Source organism: Palaemon carinicauda, chromosome 6 (assembly GCF_036898095.1).
Source record: "Palaemon carinicauda isolate YSFRI2023 chromosome 6, ASM3689809v2, whole genome shotgun sequence".
Taxonomy (NCBI): domain Eukaryota; kingdom Metazoa; phylum Arthropoda; class Malacostraca; order Decapoda; family Palaemonidae; genus Palaemon; species Palaemon carinicauda.
The window spans coordinates 149,964,216-149,986,715 of record NC_090730.1 but is presented as its reverse complement, the minus strand read 5'-3'; the positions used below and the strand labels follow the sequence as shown (position 1 = coordinate 149,986,715).

Below are 22,500 nucleotides of genomic sequence, written 5' to 3'. Positions count from 1 at the left end.
ATAAAATGTGCCCCATTTTCATTTGCAACTTCGCCAAGACCCTCAACACCCATAACATTCTCTATACCTTGATTATTCCTCTCAACTTCAGCATTGAAATCACCAATTATGATTTTTCTATCTCTAGGATCTCATCTATAACACTCTGCAGTTATTCACAGTATTCATCTTTCCTTTCTTCAGGGGAATCATTTGTTAGTGCATAGCAAACTTTAATACAGCTTTGATTTAAACTTTTCAAATAACAATCTACTATTTACAGCTCTCCATTCCGTTAATGCATTTTCTGCTCTTGGTGTCATCATCAGTCCTACACCTTCTCTTCCAACTCAATCTGTTCTTCCTGTGTAGATATATATATTGCCTTGGTCTAAGATTTCTTTACCAATCCCCTAACAAAGTGTTTCACTTAAGGCCAAGATATCCAAACTATATTTCATAAATCTATTCTCCACTTGCTGTAACTTTCCAATCTGATTCATGGTTCTAACATTCCAATTACCAATTTCCAAGCTTTCTTTAGTATTTATAATCGGGAGATTCTTAGCACCCCGCTACGCCCGGGACTGGGGGTTGTTATTATTATTATTATTATTATTATTATTATTATTATTATTATTACTACTTGCTAAGCTACAACCTTAGTTGGAAAAGCAGGACTCCAACAAGGAAAATAGCCCAGTGAGGAAAGGAAACAAAGAAAAATTAAATATCTTAAGAACAGTAACAACATTAAAATAAATATTACTTAAATAAACTATAGAAACTTTAACAAAACAAGAGAAAGAGAAATAAGATAGAATAGTGTGCCCGAGTGTACCCTCAAGCAAGAGAACTCTAACCCAAGACAGTGAAAGACCATGGTACAGAGGCAATGGCACTACCCAAGACTAGAGAACAATGGTTTGATTTTGGAGTGTCCTTCTCCTAGAAGAGCTGCTGACCATAGCTAAAGAGTCTTCTACCCTTACCAAGAGGAAAGTGGCCACTAAACAATTACAGTGCAGTAGTTAACCCCTTGGGCGAAGAAGAATTTTTATGTAATCTCAGTGTTGTCTGGTACATGAGGACAGAGGGGAATCTGTAAAGATATGCCAGACTATTCGATGTATGTGTAGGCAAAGGGAAAGTGAACCGTAACCAGAGAGAAGGATCCAGTGTAGTACTGTCATTTTCTCTTTCCATAGACTGACTAAATCCATAGAGGATTCATTGGCTAAATTCATCAAAGGATAGCCAGTTCCTTGTGCAGTGCCTATCTAAATAAGACAAGTGATCCCTGCCGGTCCATTCTGATTCCAGTAAAATCATCTGCCAGGCATCGAGAGTAGAAGCCGAAGAGACATCTGGTCTATCGCCTTTATTCATACACACATGTATATATATATATATATATATATATATATATATATATGTATATATATATATATATATATATATATATATATATATATATATATATATATATATATATATGTATATATATATATATATATATATATATATATATATATATATATATATATATGTATATATATATATATATATATATATATATATATATATATATATATATATATATATATATATAATGTTGTAGCTTAGTAGCCAGATACGTCGGGGGCTGCCACTGTAGGGTAACTTTCAATCTATGGCAAAATTGATCTACAGTACTCATTACGGCATGAGCATCTCGAGACGGGAGTGTGGTTGCCGTGGGCAGGTGGCTAGACCTGCGGCTTTGAATGTCTGAGAGTTCTTTTGATCCTAGCCATTGTTCACATGTCCATCTGATAGTAGGTACCAGCAGCTACTAGGGGCAAGAAAGGGACGCGAGTATATCAACCTCACCTGTAAAAACTTACTTAGATATTAGAACACTGTACATCATCTCCTGTTTTAAAATTTTCAAATCTTCAGATAATTTACTAATCTACAACCTTGGTGGGAAAAGCAGGATGCTATAAGCTTAAGGGAAAAATAGCCCAGTGAGAGAAGGAAATGAGGAAACAGATAGAATATTGTGCCTGAGTGTACGCTCAAGCAAGAGAACTCGAAGCAAAGACAGTGGTAAGACCATAGTACAGAGACTATGGCACTACCCAAGACTAGAAAATAATGGTTTGATTTTGGAGTGTCCTTTTCCTAGAAGAGCTGCTTACCATAGCTAAAGTCTTTTCTACCTTCACCAAGTGGAAAGTAGTCACTGAACAGGTACAGTGCAGTAGTTGATTCCTTGAATGAATAAGGTGTATGGTTGATAATATATACAGTATATATATATATATATATATATATATATATATATATATATATATATATATATATATATATATATATATATATATATATATATATAAATAAACTAATAGAGAGAAAGAGGGCGTGTGTACGTGCATTGCATTGTTTATTAAATTCTATGTGCAATCAAGCCACTTCACTAAACCGTGATCTTAAGTAAAAGAATTTAATCCCACATGGACGAAAGTTCATCTACAGAAGAATAAAGAAAGCAAACAAAAATAATAAATAGAAATTTGTATAGCTTTCTAATACCAGTAGTGAAAGCAGCAATGAGGCCAGTCTTCGCTGCCTTCGGGAATTTGACCCTGGTTTGATATGGGCAATAGATTGACTGTTACTTTGTCCTTTGTATAAGTGATGTTGAATTACCTAACCGTGCATTATGCAGCTTCTTAAGAAGCTAAATATCTTGCTTTTAACAATTGATTGATAAAGAAGATGTACCAATAGGAAATAGATAATCGGGTTATCTTATCTGTGATGAATAAATGTAGAATAAGGACGAAGGCAAACCATTGACGAAAAATTGCTAATGAAACAACTGCCAATCACAGAAAAGAAGTAGAATAACCGTAGGTATGAAAGCACCAATAAAAAACGATGAAAATAAGAACATTTTATGAAAGAACAGAGGTCAGAAGACGGGAAACAATTACGTCAAACACAACGTCGATTTTTTTTTTTTAAATGAAGTTTGGAAATTGAAATTTCGACATCTCGTCTGAATTGATTTGCATACAAAAATTTTTTTAACATATGACAAGGATGAAATCCATTACCTTCAAAGAAGCCTGAAGAACTTGGAGAAGCAGATAAAATAAAAAAAAGCAGAGACCGAGTCTTGAATACACTGGAGTTGACTAAATTACAGCTCCCTATTCAGATTTGATTCTCTAGAAATCACAGGTGGCAGACATTGCAATTCATAATTAAATGCAAACAGCAGAACACGACGGGAGGTTAAGGAAGCTGAGTAATGAATGCTAAATCATTGGCAAATACATGCACAGAATTCATTACTGAAAGTCATTGTTGAAGTAGAGCAAAAAATTTATATGGAAAAACGATTTTGAGGTCACGGGAAATGATGACGGGACCAGAAGTGGTGCCGTCAACGAAATCGTATAAAAATCGAATAAGATAAGATATAAATGAGGAGCAAAGCCATAAGCAGAAATATTTATACAACAGGGTCTAATACCATAGTCTGTAGAGAAGCCCTTGAGAAGATAAGATAAAAACAAGATACAACATTCTCAGAAGTCAATCCCGCGCGAAAATCACAAGACAAAAAAAAAAAAAAAAATAAATAAAGTATTTACTCATAGAAGCTACCCGGTAGATTTCGCTTTGCTTATAAATTTGGTAATGCTGTCAGAATATCTTTTCGATAATGTTTGGCAACATGAATCATAAAAACAGTGCACAGACCAATAATAAAATCATTCGAGCATTCTAAAGATGAACCTCTCTTCAACTCACTGATTTTGGCCTCTGACATTTTTGCCTCCCCCTCCCCTCCCCTGAAAAATAAAACGTCAGTTTAGGACGAAAATGTCCTCAGACACAAAATTAACTTGCGTTTCTACGATGTCTTGGACTCCCAACGCTTTCTTTCACCTTCTGTCTGGTACAGCAATGAGATTCAGTAAACTTCAAACTTCTCGCGAACTTATGAGAAAACTTATATGAACTTAAAGGGGAAAAATGTTATCTGCAAAACTTACTTCCTTTGATAGTTCGCTGACATCTGGTCCTCGACTTCATCTGTTTTATTAGCTTCGACATCTACCTCTTTGGGCTTTTCCTTTACGGGCTCTGGCTTGGCTGGTTCGTAGCCTTCATAAAGAGATGCTCTGAGCTCAGCCACCCGCGCTATCCTGAAATGGTAAATACAGAAATTTGACGGTTTAAGAAACATAGATCAAATAGATAACAGCAACAGCATTAATGATAATGATAATAAGATGATAATAATGATGGTGAGTACCTTATTTTGCTGCTCATCAGCAACAGCAGTAATAACTATGATAATGAAATTATAATAATTTAGTTAATATGAGTATTTTATTTAGTTGCTCATCATATTTACGTAAACAGAATAAATAATGCTATTATTAATGATGAGAATGCTGGTGGTAATTCTATTTATCATAATCATCATTCATAAGACAAATTACTAAGTACTGTTGTGGAAACAAAATAAGTATAAATGGAAAGGTTTCTTTATGCTGTGAGAATGTTTAAGAATTCCAAGCAGGTACATCTTATAATGACTTAATATTCACTTTTCACTACTGTTCAATATCACACTGCATAATGAAGTTAGCTTACCTGTAAAATAGGTTTACTGCGATACATAAGTAATTGATCTTGGAGTACCATTTCATAGTGAATTCATTTTAATTTGTAATGATTTTTACGTTGTCTCAAAGTTTATTAAGATACCGGCCAATGATCCCGGAAAGTAAAGATTCTAAAGTAGATCTAAGAACACTTCACGAACTCAAGCAGTTCTTTCTCTGTCTTGAGATAAAGGTTTCCTGCTTGAGGGTACACTCAGGCACACTATTTTATCTTATTTCTCTTCCTTTTGTTTTATTTTTTATTTTTTACAGTTTTTATATGAAAACTTGTTTTAATGTTATTGTTCTTGAAATATTTTATTGTAATTGTTCATTACTTCTCTCGCAGGTTATTTATTTCCTTGTTTCCTTTGCTTGCAGGGCTCTTTAAGGAATTAAATCATGGTAAGGGAAAAGCTTTAGTATCACGGGAAGATGTACACTTAAGGGTACACTCGGGCACACTGCTCTATCTGGCTTCTCTTCCTCTTGTTTTGTTGAAGTTTTTATTGTTTATATAGGAAATATTTATTTCAATGTTTACTATTCTTAAAATATTTTATTTTTCCTTGTTTCCTTTCCTCACTGGGCTATTTTCCCTGTTAGGACCCTGGGTTTATAGCATCCTGCTTTTCCAACTAGGGTTGTAGCTTAGCATTTAATAATGATAATGATAATAATAATATAGTAATTTATTTTTAAAGCGTTTAATGAACATTAACAGTGTATAACAAATTTATTTGTTTCTATGTTTGTCTGTGTTTCTGCTTCGCATAACTCTAAAACTATTTGACTGAATCCCATGAAATTTGTGAGCATTATTGGCCATGATCCAAGGACAATTAGATTAGATTTTGGAAGTGATTGGGTCAAATATCAAGGCAAAGGTCACGAAAAGGTCATATACGTATTTTTGTCATATTTTTACCAGTTTTTATCTGATTTGCATGAAACTGGTGCCAAAATGTGCATAATTCAATCGCCCATATTGTGATATACAACACTCTACCGAGTGCCTGATCTAGTTTTATATGCTTTCTAAGATAACGGGTTAACATCGTATTTATTCCAATATTTCCATATAATATATATATATATATATATATATATATATATATATATATAAATATATATATATATATATATATATATATATATATATATATATATATATATATATATATATATGCACACTATATATATATATTAAATATTGATATATATATATATATATATATATATATATATATATATATATATATGTATGTATGTGTGTGTGCGTGTGTGTGTAAGTGTGTATAAAGATCTCGCCACCTCCTGCAAAATAGAACAGATGTGCAATCAGGAGACTGATAGCTGTATAGGAATGTTCAGATTCCCATAACTAAAGCTGTTGTTCCAAGCCAGTCATCTTGCATTTTACAAGAGATGTGTTATTTCACCTCAACAGAATCTGGGCAGAAACTCCCGTATACAAAGTGAATTGCAGTCTTAGGTTTACTGTGTTTGTCTTTCGATTCAAAATCGAAATTGATAATTATTTCAAGATTATCTCATGTTGTTCATCAATAGATAGGTTATTCCTCCGTGTTTAAAGAAAAGTCTGATTTTGTTTTATTTTTTTATGAAAAACAAATGGAAGATTGTGATTTTATTGGCAGAACACATGTCATAAGAGAATGATTATGTAGAAGATTAAAACAAGTTGTAATATCTGCATGCAATGCCTTTTCGTAAACACCCCATTTCCTGTCTGACTGGCTGTTTACAAGCAATTTTTTTTTTTTTTTTTTTTTTTTTTTTTGTACGTTAAGAGCAGATTTGGGAAAACCAGCTGCCAAGAGCCATCTAGCTATCATTTGTCGCTCGTTCATTTGAGCGTCTGAGAGATTCTTGGCAACTTTCTCTCTATCTAATTTCATAATTACTCCGGCTATTGTTTCTAAGGTTGCTATAACAACAGCGATAAGTAAAATGATATAATTAATGTCTGGATAATATTAGAAAAAGTAATTACTCTTGTTTAATATTCATTTGGCTACTTGTTTACAAATTATTTATATTGCATTCTTCAGTTTACTCCTTGGAGAAAGCCTTTTGATGCATCATATAATCATATGAGAAGCCCACCAAATCTTTACTAAAAATATGATATGGAATAGCCAATTTTGAATTGAAATTGATTACGTTGCTTAGTATTTCAAAATATGTTGATATGAACTAGAATTTGTAAAGGTCAATGCGAGTTTTCAACTTCTTTTTTTAGGATTCTGTATTTGTGTGGCAGTAGGTAACAATGAGGTGCGGGAAGCGTCTGCATGGACCAAAATTTCAGTGTATCACACATGAACATTCGACTGAGCCCAGTTTTTTACTTTTGGACTAATTTGCTCAAATGATTCCTTCTTTCGTTCGACATTTCATTTACCCATAAAACTTAACGCAAATAAGGTGATAATCATAGCGCTTGTGACGCCATTTTGTATTACTGAATCATTCAATCAATGTGCATCGGAGGACCATTCTGTTGGTTTTGGTAACTAGATTGTTTAAGCGTTTCCGTCTGGCTCCAGGTATCTCTAAAGGTTTTAAGATCACTTGTGAGTGGCAGAGGCAAAGGAGAGGACAATGTCTTAAAGACTGACTATATATATTGTACATATGATCAGTGGCCAGGCTCCTCTCCACCCAAACTAAGACCAGGGAGGGCCAGGCAATGGCTGCTGATGACTTAGCAGGTAGACCTATAGACTCCTCAAAATCCCCTATCCTTAGCTCACAAGGACGGTAAGGATTCATAATTCATCCACAGAAGGTCGAAGTCACTATTTCCACTAACTATACTTGATGCAACGCCATATTTTAAACACTGAATCAATCAATGTTGATTTTGAGGGGCATTACTCACCTATGGCTGTAAACCCAGAAGGTCGATGTCACAAACCATACTAGTTGTAACGCCATATTTTGATTATTCAATAAATGAATGTTGATGTTGAGGGCATTACTCACCTGTGGCTGTATTATTATTATTATTATTATTATTATTATTATTATTATTATTATTATTATTACTTCCTAAGCTACAACCCTAGTTGGAAAAGCAGGATACTATAAACCCAGGGGCCCCAACAGGGAAAATAGCCCAGTTAGGAAAGGAAACAAGGAAAAATAAAATATTTTAAGAACAGTAACAACATTAAAATAAATATAAAACTATAAAAATTTTAACAAAACAAGACGAAGAGAAATTAAATAGAATATTGTGCCCTAGTGTACCCTCAAGCAAGAGAATTCTAACCCAAGACAGTGGAAGATCATGGTACAGAGGCTATGGCACTACTCAAGACCAGAAAACAATGGTTTGATTTTGGAGTGTCCTCCTAGAAGAGCTTCTGGTCGATGTCACTAACCATATTAGTCGTAACGCCATATTTTAAGCATTTAATAAATGAATGTTGATATTGAGGGCATTACTCACCTGTGGCTGTAGACCCACATGGAGAAGAACACGATGCAGATCATGGTGACGGCGACCATGACGGCGATGATGAACCATGTCCACAAGATTGGGTTCGTCTCCTCCATGACGGCTCCCACGGTCGGATCCTCCTGCGTTTCTATCTCTGCATTTGCCAAAGTAGAAGAAGAAAAATAATGAAGTTTGTAATGACTCATTTAGGCCGATTATTGACTTCGTCGGTGTTTTATGCCATTAAAAAGAACTTCAATGTTGTTAGAATTCATTATTATTTAAAAAAGTAGATTGCAAGATCTTAATTAGTCAAAAATATATTGAGGATTTAAGAGTTTAGTTATTTCTTTTAAACAAAAGCTACTTAAAAAAAGAAGGGAAAAAGGAGTTATTTACTTATTTACAAGAAAATATTTCATTGCGTACAAAAAATCTACTCCTGTCTCGTTTTAGAGAGTGAGTGTTTAAAAAAAAGGGCGATGTTGCGCCCAGCGTCAGTGTAAAAAGCCCTTAGAAACCTTGAGGTCCAAAACAAGGCGGAAGTAATTATAAAAGCAGATTAAGAATTGATATTTTCATTTAGAATAAAATAATGAGACACTTTCCTTTTAACATAGGAAGTGTTAAAAATCTTCCATTAATCAGAATTGATTATTTGTTAGATTAAAGAATAATCAGTAAAAGAAATAAATTCAAGTAAATTGATATACAGTATTGACATAGATATCCCAGCGCTTAGATCTCTCGCTCTCTCTCTCTCTCTCTCTCTCTCTCTCTCTCTCTCTCTCTCTCTCTCTCTCTCTGAAATATAATTTCGATTTATACTTGGATAATCACATGTACCCAGTGCCTGACGTATATTGGCAATGTGCCTGGGCTGTTTTACATGGTATGATATCGCATGTGGTAAACCTCTCCGAGACAGCAGCCAAGCAGAATATGATAAAGAGAAAGAACGCAATGAAACAAAAGAAAAAAGAAAAAAAAATCCTTATATGATGTTTAGGAATACTTAACTTGTCTACAAGGTTTACCATACCAGGTACACTACAGACTGGTGGCAGGGGTTTTGTTATAACATGTGCGGTTTTGAAGACTTTTGGATAGAATTAAAATTGTCCTCTAAGGTATTCGTCAGTTTTGACCTAGCTATAAATAAATACATGTAAACCATACGTACAGATAAATACAACTATATTATTTCACATGAGCCTGTGTACTTGTATCTATAATATGTAACTCACTTTGAATGTCTACAGTTACATACTTACGTAAGTGCACATATCGATTAAACCTAGCAAAATGAATTATAACCCTTAATCAAGAAATGCACTGTGTTATGTACTAAATATTTTATCATATAGGCCATGCAAATATCAGTTTCTAAGGGAATGCTGCTATCTAGATATGGAGCTTCAGTAGGGTCCTTCAATAACCCTTTAACATTGTCAAAGCTGAATGAACTTATATATATATATATATATATATATATATATATATATATATATATATATATATATATATATATATATATATATATAATGTATATATATGTATATATATAATGTATATATATGTATATATATGTATATATATGTATATATATATGTATATATATATATATATATATATATATATATATATATATATATATATATATTTACTGTGTATATATTTGATCGGTAGATACATAGATATAGGTATAGTTAGATATATATACACATATATACGGTATATTTATATATATATATATATATATATATATATATATATATATATATATATATATATATATACAGTATATATACACTATATATATTCGATCGATAGATATATTGAAATAGGTATAGTTACATATATATACACATATATACGGTATATATATATATATATATATATATATATATATATATATATATATATATATATATATATATATGTGTATATAAATTAATGTATTTATACTTACAATATACATACATTATATATGTTTATAATGTGTGCATGTTTGTGCAGTTGTATGATTATTGAATAAATCAAGCATATTTTCCACTTATATTTCTTTGTCAAAAAGAAAGTAGTATATACACCTAACGTCTAATTTACAAAGAAAACATACACACATGTGAAACTTCCTCTCGTTTAGAAAGGATTGGAATCATATGTTTAAAAAACTGATGATTACCTGGTATTTTGTAACAGATTGATTTCGCTTATCTATAGCACGGGGCACAAACAACGAAATAGTCTTTTATTTTTTGTTTGATTCTCTACAATAAAGAGTAAGTAAAATGATACTAATGTTGGATTGAATTCATTTAGACTAAGAAATAAATGTTAGGAAAGGATGAAATCTGAATTGAGTATAAACAAAGTAGAAGAAAAAATGCTAATGTCTTTGCAATAATTGCAATGCTTATTTGTTTGTTGTGAAAGATATTTGGTTCTGATAGTCCATGGTAGGAAACTTTAGGGTTCTGTATGTCCTCTTCTTTTCAAGTATTGCTGCAATTTATATCTCTTTTTAAATATACGAAAATACTCCGCGTGATCTGAGTAAAACTGGACAGGATTCAATTTAAGTGTTATGTTAACAATCATTTCCCTGTTTTATGAAATCAAGTTCAGCGAAGTTTTCCCGTTAATTTGGATGTAGAAGAATAAGAAAAATTTTCTCTACTAGATTTAAAGCAGAAGAGAGTAACTAAAGATAATTCAGATGTATGATATTCAGCACTGGGTATAGTTGATAGGTGAATATAGATTGTTGTAGGTAATTTTATTTTTCAGACAATTGCTTGATAGTAGATTCCCTTTAAATGGGCAGTGATACCTACCCTACTGAATATATACGCAATGTATTTTAAGGGAAAAATTAGCTTGCTCTAACAGATTGCTCCATTTTAGTTGCACAATACACACAACACAGGCACACACAGTCATACATATATACATGTATATATATATATATATATATATATATATATATATATATATAGATAATATATATATTTATATATATATATATATATATATATATCTATATAGATAATATATATATATATACATATATACAGTGTATTTATATATATATATACATGTATATATATAGATAATATATATATATATACATATATACAGCATATATATATATATATATATATATATATATATATATATATATATTTACAATAAAATATCTCGTATCTAAGATTTTATATCTAAGAATTTTGGGATATGCCCTTTCTATTTGGGAAATGTAGATATTATTACACGAGGTTCGCATTCCATGCAGAAGTCACAACTAAATATAAACATTCTCCTTTTAATATTATGTACTAGATTTGGCTACTTTGGCCTACATATTTGGTGATAATATAAATGGGTTCAATGCTTAAACATTTGATGTAGAAACGATTTATTTATACCAAAAACAGTATATGTGGGTTTTGTTTCCTTTTACATAATTATTTATCTATTTGTTTGTCTAACTATATCAGTAATTGCTCCTGTTTCATTTTAAGTTTTGAGAATTTTTGTCAAGTCATAGTAAAGATTTCTCAGTAAAAATTATGAAATAATAAACATAAAAAATAGCAATTGTGTAGCTTGTCTTCCTCTTGCATTCGAAAAGCAATATAAAGTTGTGCTTAGAGGAATAATATTCTCCTGAAAGAAATCCAAACTTTCTATGAAGTAATAGTCTTAGAAAGTATACATTTTAAAAAAAAACTGAAAGACCATACGCCTTTCCAGTATCGTTAAACCATGACAAATGCCCCTGTCTAATATGTAATAAATACAGCTCGGTATAAAGCTCAGCCATAGCAGCTTGAAGGAAGTTGGCCTAACAATAACTTCCTTCCGTAAATGCAATTATAAGTTTACTCGTGCCCACAATACTACTAAAGTCTATAGTAGCAGCGAGGGTTTAATGATGGGGATTTCAAAGCATCACAGCATCAAGAAAATTTTCAGTCATGAAAAAGAGCAAGAGTTTTGTGCATCCTTAGTGCAATGGTTGGGCCTAATCTTTCGAATGATGATATGTCATACACTATCACTTTAGAATCTGCAGATGTCTGCGTAGTTTTTGGAGGAAGTCCAGGGAAATGAAACAGAAATATAATCTGGGATGAAGATCTTGAGTTGTTGTGAGAAAAGGGAGGTGTGAACAGGATACCATCACTCTTTGGAAAGGTGCAGCAGATGAATCAGTGACTAAAAGTACTCAGGCAAGAGGTGCAGTAAGACGCTGTACATCAGGAGAAAATTGCTCTATTGTATATAATGAATCAGAGCAGGCCTTAGTTTCAGCATTATAATAATTTCTAATGAGTAATATGTTGCATGCCATTGAATGTCTCTGATTCATAGACATGCAGAAAGGAAGATAGTATAGTTTACAGTGAAAATCAGTATCTGCACATAAAATAAAGACACTTGGTAAGATATAATTCATGATGCAAGAGAGCAGGCCGCTGAAGTAGAACGTATCATAATACATTTGCCATAATGTATTACTTGGAAGGGGGTTACCTGACTGGGAAAGCTTTACACCATCATGTCCTTGGCCAGAAATGTTAGCAAGAACCTCAGCTGAGGGAGAGGAAGGATGCTTGGTACTTTCGTGTGGGCCTTCGTCAGATTCAGGTGTGCTATCAGGCAGTGGTCCAGTGTCTCCCTCTTCTTCAACAGTACCTTTAGGTGGAATTGGTGGAATTGTGCCCTTTCTTGGTGAATCATCCTCCTTATCTGTTTTGTCAATATCATAGTATACCTCAGGATATTGTTTATAATCAAGTGGATCCGAATAAGAATCATAGTCGAAACGCAATTCATAATCCTCAGGAATGATTGTTCCTAATAGGTCATTTTCAGTGGTTACTACCTTATCTGTCACATCACTGTCAGTGTCTTTAGTTCCCCCCGGGGTTTGTTTCTCATCAGCATCTCCGTGTGTGTCTTCCTCTTCATCTATATCACTTCCAAAACTGTCCTCTACACCTCCTTGGGAAGTTTCATCCGGTAGAACATCATATTTAGTCCCATCAGCCCCTCCAAGTAACCCCTGTTCAGAGTCATCATCCCCTTTTTCTGAAGGTCTGTCCTTACTATCTGAGCTTGATGAATCAGAGGTACTCTCGTCATCACTATCCCCAGTACTTTCAAAGCTATCGCTGTCACTATCATCTTTGCCAGTTGGAGCTCTGTGATCTTTATCCTTCGGCTCAAAATAGTCACCATCTTCAAAGCCCCCTACTCCAGAACCATGGATTGTTTTGTCCTCTTGCTCCTTTTTTTCATCTTCTACATCAGGATAGGTATTAACATCATGTTCTTCACCAGAGTCTTCTGTATCCAAATCAAGATTTTTATCTTTATGATCTTTTTCACCATTAATGTCAGTGTAGTCAAAAGTAGGAAAATGCCTTTCTTTCTCCTCGGGCATAAAATCTTCATATAGGTGTACATCAGACTCTTTAGCCGATAGATCAACTTCAGAGTAATCAAAAGCTGGAGGACTTGACTCTTTTTCTTCTATCTCTGAGTAATCAAATGCTGGGATGGCAGATCCTTTGCCCTCAGGGTCGGAATAATCGTAGCCAGTCCTGCCATGTTCTTTCTCTTTGCCTATATAATCATAATCTTCATATGTGGGAATGATTGATTCAGGCTTTGTATGTTTGTTTTCTAAGTCATCATACACAGATATTCTTGAATCTTCATCATCAGAGTCATAGTCATATACAGAAGTGTCATTTTCTTTTCCCTTCTTTATACCAGTCGTAAAATCATAAAGGGAGTCCTCCAAATCACCATCATCATAAACAGAATCCTTGTCTCCTTTATTGACATCATCATCATCATCATCTATAGTGTCACCAGAGCCACCTATAACTTCTGTGCTTTTGTGAACTTGGTCATCAGTTTTACTTCCTGGTGAATAGTCCTCACTTCTCCCGGAATTATCCTGGCCATCTTCATAATCCATGGCTTTGGCATGCCCCAAATCTCTACCTTCATTTATTTCAGGAATTTCCGGTTCTTCTGTAATTGTTCCTCCGACATCCATAGTTTTGTCATCACTTTCATCTTCTGTGTCATGTTTTTTCTCAGAGTCTCTGTTTTTATTGTTGAAGTAATCTATATATACTGGAGATTCAGAGCTTTCGTAATCATATTCTGAGTAATCATCATCCCATAAAGTATCAACCTTTTCGTCCCACCTTGCCCAGTATTCTTCACTGCCATCGTTATCTCTGTTCCAGAAATCATAATCTTTTCCTTCCCAGTAGTCTTCATCTTCTTCATCTTTGTCTTCGGTATCTGTATGACCAAGTCCATCTCTTCCATTCGAAGTACCTTGTTCCTCTTCCTCCTTATCATCTACATTGTCCGCTTCACTGATAATTCCATATTTACTTTGTACTTCCTTAAGCGCATCAACGAACCCAGTATTCCCCTCTGGCCCTTCAGGGTGCAAATCATCGTTACCGTTTACATGGTGACCTGCGCCACGGCCATTACCACTGTATGAAGCTTCAGTATGTACTTCATGTTGACCTGCACCACGACCATTGCCGCTGTGTGGAGCTTCAGTATGTACTTCATGGTGACCTGCACCACGACCATTGCCGCTGTATGAAGCTTCAGTATGTACTTCATGGTGTCCTGCACCACGACCATTACCGCTGTATGGAGCTTCAGTATGTACTTCATGGTGATCTGTACTACGGTCATTGCCACTGTCTGGAGCTTCAGTATGTTCTTCATGGTGATCTGTACTACTGTATGGAGCTTCGGTATGTACTTCATGGTGATCTGTACCATGGTCATCACCACTGTATGGAGCTTCAGTATGTACTTCAGTTATTTGATTTTTTTCATGACGAGAATTTTGATTGGTGTTACTCTCTTTTGCCCAAAAATCTTTCCATGTCTTGATTATTGTAGTTAAGAAACTACCCCATGTTGTGGTGTTCCTTTCCTCTGACCTCTTTTTGCCAGGCTTGTCAAATATTGTCCGAACTGTGCTGCTAATATTATTCCTTGTAATTTCATTCTTCTCTTCAATTGTATTTTGTCCTTCATCTGTCTCATCCATGCTAATATAGTCGCCATTGCTTTCTAGATTTTCTTCTGCTGTTATAAAGTCATCTTCCGTGTTTTCAAGCTTACTTTCTGGATTTTCATCTGTTGTGATAAAGTCATCATCTGTGTTTTCAAGTTTACTTTCTAAATTTTCTTCTACAGCGATGATGGCATGTTCTGTGTTTGAAAGCTTGCTTTCTGGATTTTCATCTGTTGTGATAAAGTCGTCATCTGTGTTTTCAAGCTTAATTTTTGGATTTTCTTCTGCTGTAATAAAACCATCTTCTGTACTTTCAAGGTTACTTTCTGGATTTTCTTCTGCTGTGGTAAAGTCATCTTCTGTGTTTTTAAGCCCACTTTCTGGAATTTCTTCTACTGTGATAAATTCATCTGTGTTTTCGAGCCTACTTTCTGGATTTTCTTCTACTGTGATAAATTCATCTGTGTTTTTGAGCTTACTTTCTGGATTTTTTTCTGATGTAATAAACTCATCTGTGTTTTCAAGCCTACTTTCTGGATTTTCTTCTACTGTGATAAAGTCATCATCTGTGTTTTCAAGCGTACTTTCTGGATTTTCTTCTACTGTGATAAAGTCATCTTCTGTGTTTTCAAGCTTACTTTCTGGAGTTTCTACTGCTGTGATAAAGGCATCTTCTGCGTTTTGAGGCATAGTTTCTGGTTTTTCTTCTGCTGTAATAAGGTCATCTTCTGTGTTTTCAAGCTCACTTTCTATAAACTCATCAAAGTTATCAATTGGGTCTGAAAAATGTTTTGTCTCTTCATCTTCAATACTAGTGCTGTTAATAACTTCATATTCTTCATATTCATCATCCATCCCGTTTGGATATGAATGTGAATCGATATTATTAGGTGGTGGACCTTGCATAATGATATCTTTAAAACTGGAATCACCAAAGGTATCAACTTGAGGACGGATTTCTTCTTCATCTTTATCTTTGTACGAGTCTTCCTCAGACACATGCAAAGAAAGTCGTCCGTTGTTTTTATTCAAATGAGGGTAGTCATCATGCTTGACTTCCTGTATCGTTTCTCCATATTCTTTGTCTTCATCTTTCCCAGATGAAACTGAGGACAAATCATCAGAGCTCTCATCACTCCAGTCAGGATAAACATCAGAACCTTCTAAGGCTGTAGGATAATGATCATCGGGGGTGTATTCATAGTCATAGTCAAAATCATCATAGTTTTGAGAATCATTCATTGCAAATTCTTCTGGGTCATCATAAAAGTATGTTGCCTTGGGGAAAGAAGGGTACAGCGATGTTAACTTAGCCTTATCTGTTGTTTCAGAGTTAGGGTGACCTGGTGTCAAGAACACTTCCCCTAGAGGGGAAAGTGTTGGGTAGTTCTGTATGGATGTTTTTGTAATTTTTGTAAATGGTGTTGCTGTCGTCTGACTGAAACTTTGAGTCAAATGCACCGAGCAGTAAAGGGTGGAACCAGCATCTTCTGTGCATTTCGTTATCGCTGTAAATCCTCCCTCTTGTTCTGTGTATACAAAGTAATCTAGGGTTATTTACTCTATATTACTCTACAAGTTTTGATTGGGATGATTTTCTACCACACATTTTTAGAAGTACTGAGAAAACAAAGAGATATTACATAAAGACCAAAAGAGCTCCAGTTTTAGAAGCAAACAAAAGCTTGTGTATAAAAGTGCACAAACAACAGGGAAAGAGATGTGACAGTGGGGCGGGGGGATATCAAGAACAAAGGGTTAGCTGTACAAACAATACATTACCAGGGTGGGAGAATTCCTCTGCTTGGATTGCAAGAAACAACAAGAGTAAAAACATTATACATAACATCAAATGACCTTATCAGTTAGATGCTCGAAAATTCACACATTTACATCTTTCATAGATCATGCAATTAACACTTTGACAACACTGCTTAAGCTCTTTTAACAACATGAATTCAATAAACACCTAGTGATTATCACTGTTGAGTACTTCAAGAACAGTGACTGAGATTCTATGAGAAAGGGGTGTGCTGTATTCGTGATAAAAAAAAGGAAAAATAAATCCAAAATGTAAAGGATATCCCTTTCCTTCTAAATTAGCCTCATTTCCAAAAAGAAAATATTCTTGATGCATGCTGCAGGGATGGAACGGGCCTTGAGCTAAGGAAAATGCCAGGAGGTTACTACAATAGAATTACCTGCTAAACGTCATGTTTTTGTTCTCTTGTAACCCTGGTTGTTAGCAAGAGAGAGAATCTAAAAGGTGTGTGAATATGAGTATAAGGTATGTTAGATATGCAAGAATATAAATAGTGTCATTAACATTTAATGATGAGCAACCCATAATGGTTTTATATAATGCCATAAGGATTTTGTCCTATAATGTTGATATTGCTCTATACATCTAAATAGGAAATTGTAGTAAAATAAGGGACACATTTTGATTTGAAAGTAATTATTTGATTACTACTGAATGCTTAAAAATGTGTGAACTAGTTTAAGAAAGACAATATCTGAGAGTCAATATGAAATTGTAAATTTTCAGACTAATAACCGCAGTATGCTCAGCGGAATTCTTGATTTATATCAGTTGTTTACAAATGTTGGTGTAGAAATTCGTGTTTTAAAATCATAGTAGTTCTTTGCCTTCATTGGATGTAATCCCTAGGTATTTTTTCTTATTTAATGACAAATTTATCTAAAAGTGAAAAAAAAAAAATCTATTAATGTGAAATATGTTCGTAAAGCTATGATCCTCTAATGCGAGAATATAATGTTTTCACCGTTTGGCGTTTATCATTTATGTATAATAAATTATGTATATATACATGGAACATATCTTAAGCATTTCGTGTAATGAAATACATAAGCATATCCATTCACATATCTAGTGATGAACCTGTATATATTAGATTGATGTACTTATAGCAAAACGTCACTGCTTCTGTATCTCAAGACTAAAATGCTGTTGACAGAGGAAGGGCTGTTAAATTTGACCGATTCGCTGAGAAATAAATATTGCCATTTTTATATTTCACTTTTCATAATGGCGTGTTTACGCGTGTACATGTAAACGACCAAGTCACGCAGTTTCTGATAACACCAAGACCGAGGCTTTTCTGACCGGTTTACGATTTTGATCGGAGATATCTGTCATGGAAGTGATGACTACTATTCTTCGTATTATCAGCCTTTTATTGTTTAAGTGTCACAAAGACAGAGAATACCAACTATCTGAGGTCTTCCCTCGTGTGTTTACCTCAATGACCCTGCAATGCTACTGTCAAGAGTCATGTTTCTTAGCATGCATTAATCTAGTTGATTTAATCAACAGCTGTTAATATTCATGTATATATTGATTTTCATTTTTTCAATGATTTCTTATATTTCACTAGTATTTGACAATTATCTTTTCTGATTGCCCAGTATTTTGTATTTCAATCTTCTGCGCAAGCTTTCATCTGAAGCTTTTGTACTATACGGTTAACTCCAAATGGATGGATACGTACAATGGATAGTGACAAAAATAACATTACAGATGGAGGATCCTTTACGAGATTTTATTTTATATTTCCTCATATACAGTATTAGCTTTTTTCTTTTGGTAGTTAGACCTACATTTCGTTGCGTTTTAGATGTTTACGGTGATTCTCAGAAGTCTTGTACTAGGTTAAATTCTAGCATATGGCACTGAACAGCAATTACGCAAATATTTAACTGAATTCACACAGGTCATTCGATGATGAAAATGAAGTGCTCTTTTCTTTCATGCGTGTCATACAGAAAGGCCTATTTGCGTGAATTGTTACTTTCCAAAATTAACTTCTAGACAGCAATCTTTAAAGTCTCGACTAAATTTAAAATTGATTAAAAAATTTATATGGCTGAATGTTTATGCTAAGAACAAAAGATCTTTGTTATTTGCTTGAAATTTTTGTCTTGAATGTGATGAAAAAATTTCTCTTTGTTTAGCGTATAATTATTCAGAAAACAGCGTCGCAATTTTTAAGAATTCTGGAACAAATGATGTCTAATAATTTCTAAACGATTCATTATATTTTTTTAGAATAACGTTAAACTGTAAATACGTACAAAGTAATCCATTTTTGTTATTATAATTGTTGTGCTTTATAGCCTTTGTTTAAAGCATGGGAGTGATTATTTTCGTGTTGCAAAAGGTTCATATGAATACAATTGAACCATTAACCATTACACATTTAGAAATAGAATGAAAATACTGTGAAATACAACAGCCTAGAGTGTCTGGTGCTTCTTGATAACTTCAGTAGTACTGTTAATTTGCTACTAGCTAGTTGCAAAAGGATATATCTTTTTGCGCTAGATGGTCATAGTATCCCAAAACATTTAATACCAAGTGATCTCATTAATGCATATTTAAAGGAAGATCATTTGAAAAGTAACGAAAACATAGGCCATATAAATCACATTCAGGCGGTTTCCTATATCAATGATTTCTACTTAATTTTAATGTTTGAAATGGATCGTATTTTGAATTCCAATGATTCTTTTCTTTATAAAAGGCAATTTGTCTTCACTTAATTGAAAAGTCATATTAAGGACACAGTAGTCAAAAGATGTTTCGTTATAGAGCAATGACTGAATCATCTCCGACGTATGGGAGTGACTAAATAAGAAAAAATATGTCTCTGGTGAGTGTTTGGTCTGGTCGCAATTTATGTTTAATGGGCTTTTCAGTCAAGGAGTTGATTTTCACTCACTTTTTGCAAATCCTTGATCTAATGGGCACAGAAAAATTATTTGATGAGATTGACTGCCCAAGAAAGTAATTTTTTGTCTGCTTACTACTGTATAAACTCGCATTTTAAATACTATTTAGAATTTAAAAACGCTCAATATTTCTCTCATTTTCTTTTTGTTTCGCTCTCTGGTGATTTTTCCGTTATCCCGAAAGCTGAAGAATATAAGGCGCCCGGGGAAACGAGCAACTCCTATTGTTGTCATTCTGGGATTATGAGAAGCAAAACTTCCTTTTTCGTGGAAATTTTACATAATGGAGACCTGACATATTGCTGTCATTTCATTTATATATATATGAAAATCAAACAAAAGAGATTTCCTGGTATAAATCCATGACAAAATAAAATCAATAAAAGAGAAAACAGACATGATAATAACAAACATGGAATTTTTGGATGACTGCAGTAGACTTACATTCCCTTCGTGTATGTTCTAAAGCCTTAGATGTTACTTATGGCATGGAACTAAGATTTAGTACGCCACTGAGAGGGCCACATGTTGAACAAAGTAAGACTACTTACCGGCAGATGGATGTCGTTTTACTCCTTTAATGTAAGCATGAAAAAAATAGATTTGAATTTAGTCTAGTGTTGCATGATTATATATGAAGTCGTGAATTTCATCATCACTGCTTGGTATAATATGTGCGTGCATAATAAGATGTGCAATTTTTATGGATTTGGTTTTGCTTGTCATGCAACAATTGAAGGAATTGTAGTCTTTTAGGCTTTGAAAACAGGGACTAATCATCATAATAGCGAGTAGGCCCTTCTCGAAATATGACTGATTCTCTTCAGGCCCCAATATTTCTCAGAACGTCGTATGATAGATCGTGTACTTACTCCTGTTTTATCAAGAATTTAATCATAAAGATTACCGTTCTAGGAAAAGGTAACGAAAGAAACAAATTTGACATCTAGTATTGCTGTGTAGTCTGTGGTTTGTGTTGCTGTATAGTAATTCATTTCTGTTAACAATAATGTATTCGTTTCGCATGAGAAGAAATGAATGTGAAAGGTTATTCGATCATAACAGAAATTTAACATATAATACCATAGCATTGCCAAGGAAAGGAACATTCCTAGAAACTCTAAACAAATTTTTAACACATTTGTTAATTGATATAGCTCAGATTGAAGGTCAAACACTATTTTAGATAGGTATATACTTCTGTCGTAGGCATTATGCTCAACATTTCAGGCTTGCGATAACTGTATTAATGAACGGAAATGCATTATATGAACCTGTTGTTAAAACAACTGAAAAATCAATAATTTTGCTTTAGTTTTCAAACATTGGCTCTTCTGAAAACTAAAATGATGTTTTCTAAAGAATGAAGTAATAAAGATAAATTTGCATCGATATTTATTTCCCTTTTACCAGTTTATAATGAAGCAAATCTAATTTGAAGTCCTTCAATATTGAAGATTACAAAGGCATTAGTATCGAAATTATACCAATGGAAATGGTTAAGAAAGTTATTTTTTAAAAATCTTTCTTTTTCCTTTTTGGTAGGCGACCTTTACAGCATCACCAACGATGGCAAACTAAAATTTATTACCATACCGACACACGCTTAAAAGGTAAAAAAAACTTCAGGGACTTTCAAAGGAAGTTTATGTAAATAAAAAAGATATGTGAAATCAAATTACTATCTATTCATTCAACGTCACATTACAGAAGTGGATATAATTAAACAATAATAATGTTTTGTGTTATATTTTATGGAAATTAGGATGCCTGTTGTCACTGTCAAAAGAAACCTCTTGAACTCCATGAAACACGAAATTATGCATCAAACCCCCAAAATCTCTAGTAATTCAGCGCTTCGACTCTATAATCAATAATCGTATTTAATGTTTCATATTAGCTTTTAACATGGAAGCTAGCACCCTATATATATGTATATATATATATATATATACACACACATACTGTATACAGTATATTTAAATATACATATAATATATACTGTATATATATATATATATATATATATATATATATATATATATATATATATAAATATAATATATATATTATATATATACTGTATATATATGTATATATGTGTATATATATGTATATATATATATACTGTATATATGCAGTGTATATATATATATATATATATATATGTGTGTGTGTGTGTCTGTCTGTCTGTCTGTCTGTCTACAAACAGTCTGTCTGTCTGTGCGAGTATAATTTATACTTTGATAAGCAAATCCTTCTTTTAATTAAGTGTTTAGTCCCAATCTTTTTACTGCGGTTACCCCTTTTCTAGTTTTTTGGGGGGTGTAGGATCATTAAAGGGTTTTATGTTACCAATTCCATGAAGTTATGCATAGCAATATTATAATAAATTGGACTGAATCTAGTAGTTGAACCTATTCTGAAAAAGATGAACTTATCGAAATTTGTCCGACATTGTTAACTTCAATCCTCTGAACAACCTGTGTAATTTGTAAATTCCTTCCTTCACTGAATATGAAAATGGGATGTACCTTTTTAAAAACTAT

At 33.3% G+C, this 22,500-nt stretch overlaps 1 protein-coding gene across 13 annotated transcripts in view; it reads right to left on the bottom strand.

Annotated features, from left to right (window-relative positions):
* Positions 1-22,500, bottom strand: part of LOC137642719 (uncharacterized) — a 546,468-nt gene that overhangs the window by 22,140 nt on the left and 501,828 nt on the right. For 10 of the 13 annotated variants that reach the window (XM_068375541.1, XM_068375545.1, XM_068375540.1 and 7 more), the window contains 4 exons: positions 20,503-20,526; positions 16,982-17,002; positions 8,131-8,275; positions 4,032-4,184 (listed from right to left, as the gene is read on the bottom strand). In XM_068375541.1, coding sequence (XP_068231642.1) covers positions 4,032-4,184; positions 8,131-8,275; positions 16,982-17,002; positions 20,503-20,526 — 343 coding nt within the window. The remainder of the gene's footprint in view (positions 1-4,031; positions 4,185-8,130; positions 8,276-16,981; positions 17,003-20,502; positions 20,527-22,500) is intronic. The other 3 variants (XM_068375534.1, XM_068375536.1, XM_068375539.1) reach the window with 3 other exon arrangements.